At 48.5% G+C, this 2,871-nt stretch overlaps 1 protein-coding gene across 4 annotated transcripts in view; it reads left to right on the plus strand.

Moving 5' to 3' along the window:
- The window catches only part of Hcls1 (hematopoietic cell-specific Lyn substrate 1), a 32,239-nt gene extending 31,486 nt beyond the window's left edge, over nt 1-753 (plus strand). For all 4 annotated transcript variants that reach the window (XM_052740638.1, XM_052740639.1, XM_052740637.1 and 1 more), the window contains one exon: nt 178-753. In XM_052740638.1, coding sequence (XP_052596598.1) covers nt 178-311 — 134 coding nt within the window. In that variant the 3' untranslated portion in view covers nt 312-753. The remainder of the gene's footprint in view (nt 1-177) is intronic.
- The last annotated feature ends 2,118 nt before the right edge of the window (nt 754-2,871 follow it).

Raw genomic sequence — 2,871 nt, forward strand, 5'->3', positions numbered from 1 at the left:
CCTGAAGGGCCTGGCACACCTGTGGCCCCTGATACATAGGAAAAGGGGGTGGGTTCTGAGGGTCAAGAAAGGGCCCAAAAGACTTGGCCTGTTTTCTTCCCTAAGGCTTAGAGTTGGCACAGGCAGGGACAGAGGGATTCCTGACTAACCATCCTAATGTCTCACCTTCCTCCCCAGAGGGAAGCGATGAGCTTTCCTTTGATCCAGATGACATCATCACTGACATTGAGATGGTGGATGAAGGCTGGTGGCGGGGCCGTTGCCATGGCCACTTTGGACTCTTTCCTGCAAACTACGTCAAGCTCCTCTAGTGACCATCCCCATTGTCTTTTGCTACTCTGATTCCTCATGTTCAAAGTGGCGCGGCTTCCCTCTACCCACGCCACAGTACTGCTGCAAGGACCTAATAGAACGTCATGGGCGCCTGAGGTTCAGACAGACCTCCCTCTCCTGCTTCATTAAGAGCTTTCGGCAGAGCCAGCATGAGGCAGGGGCCTTCCCTCTGTGCCCACTCTTCCCTGGAGTAGCTCATGGAATCATCTTGTGGTCCTGCCTCCTCCACCCACACCCCACATTGCCCGCCTCCCTCTTGAGTGCTGGTGTTCCTGTGTGTTGGCCTAGAGGGAAGCCTAGGCTGCCTGATTTACCTGGTTGTGCTTTTTGCTCGTTTTTCCTCTCTTAAGAGACAAATCGGAACTGTCCTTCTGTTTAGTCCTAAAACTGAAAATAAAGCGAGACCGTGGCTTAGCTTTGTATTGGAGTTAAGTGGTACTTTTAGTGTGGGCCTCTCTGGCCCCGACTTTCCATTCCTCTGCCAGAAGCTCCCAGAAGACTCCCTCTAGTCTGGTGGTTAGGATGCGGTGCTCTTAGCACTGCCCAAACCCTGAGCCTTAGGGGTCAGGAGCTAGGCCTTTTTATTTGTTCGTACCTTAGCCCCTGTCCAAGACAGACAAGCCTGATGTCTTAGTTAAGGTTTCTACCGCTGTGATAAAATCCATGACCAAAAGCAACTTGGGGAGGAAAGGGTTTATTTCAGTCTACACTTCTCAAGTCACACTCCATCACTGGGGGAAGTCAGGACAAAAACTCAAAACAAGAACCTAGAGGAGACGCAAGAACTGAAGGAGAAGCCAGCGAGGGGTGCTACTTACTAGCTTGCTCCCTATGTCTTGCTCAGCCTGCTTTCTTATACACCGAGAACCACCTGCCCAGGGATGGTTGGGGCCCTGCTCACATCAGCCACTAATTAAGAAACTAAGTCCTACAGACTTGCCTGTGGAGGAATCTTATGGAGGCATGTTCTTAGTTAAGATTACTTCCCAAATATGTCTTGGTTTGTGTCAAGTTGAAAAAAAACAAACAAACAAACAAACAACCAGCACACCCAGTGGCAGCAATGTGGAATAACAGGGTCAGGTGACATCCAGATTAAGGTAGTTATGCCTTTATCAGCTTGAGCAGTTGTAGGAAGTTAGCTCCCTGCCTGGGAAAACCACCAGACTTTTTCAGCACATGGTGATGTGTGTGTGTGTGTGTGTGTGTGTGTGTGTGTGTGTGTGTGTGTGTGTGTGTGTGTGAATATGTACAGGTGCACTCGTGGGTTCAGGTGTACACATTTGTATGTGTTGGCTAGAGGGCCACGTTGACTGTTAATCCTCAGGAATAGAATCCACCTCTTTTTGAGAAGAATTTCTCCTTGATTTGGAGCTCACCACTTAGGCTAGATTCTACCGGCCAGGGAGCCCCAGGGATGAGCTTCTTGTCTCTGCCTCCTCACCACTAAGATTATCAGCAAAAGCCACCCCCATGTGGCATCTGAATGGGTTCTGGAGATCAAACTCAGGTTCTCGTGCCTGGTACTAACTGAGTCATCTCCCCTAGCCCCTGGCCCATGGTGGATTCTTGAGGAAGCAGCACAGATTAGAGGGTTGGAAGTAGGAAGGGAAGGTTGCCAAAAAGAAAAGACGGACACCAAAGGAGAACAAACTCATGTGAGCTGAAGAGTGACGGACCCCCTGATACCAAGACAATTGGAGCTCATGTCCAGGAAAGAGTAGATGGAGAAAGTTCATGAAGCCTCTGTGCGGTCCAGAGCTAGAACAGGTGTGAAGAGAGATGAGGACACCCAGGCAGCCACGATGAGCAAAAAGTGACTCCCCAAGCCCAATACTGGGATGAGGGAGGCCAATGCTTAACCCAGCCCCAGCAAAAATAGAGATGCCCATTTTTTTAGAATGGGATTTTTTTTTTTTTTTTTAGAAAAATAGAGATCCTGGAGTATAATCCAAATAAACGTCAGGGATTGAAATAGGTAGTATCTTTGGCTGATAAGATATAGAAGGCGAAGCTGTTAGCGGTATTGACATTGGTTTCAGCTGCCAAAAATGGAGAAGGCATTGGCATGGAGGAGCTACAAGTAATGGCTGAGGCCACAGTAGCCCCAGGGCCTCATGGAGGGAGCCCCACCTTTCTAGAACTCTACACACTCCATACTTTTCTTTGGCATTTCTTCAAGACAAACGCTGCTGGATTTTAATGATGCCCTTTACCCTTGGCAGTGAATCCCAAGTCTGCCCCTGGACCTACCTCACAAGACTTACCCATTCAGCCTTTCTGTAGCAGGCTTTTTCTTTTGGGCCACAAGCCAGCTCCCAAATCATGACATGGAGACTTATTAGTTAAGAATTATTGGCCTTAGCTTATGATCGTTTCTGACTTTTTTCTTTAATTTAAACTAACCTGTTTCTCTTCCTCTGTTTTGCCTCGGGGCTTTTTAACCTTTCTTTCTGTATGTCTTACTTTACTGCTGTCTCTGTGTCTGTCTGGCTGGTGGCTGCCTGGCTTCTGGCCCTAGGCATGTTCCTTTCTTTC

This window comes from Peromyscus californicus, unplaced genomic scaffold (assembly GCF_007827085.1).
Source record: "Peromyscus californicus insignis strain IS unplaced genomic scaffold, ASM782708v3 Scaffold_16__1_contigs__length_79575227, whole genome shotgun sequence".
Taxonomy (NCBI): Eukaryota; Metazoa; Chordata; class Mammalia; order Rodentia; family Cricetidae; genus Peromyscus; species Peromyscus californicus.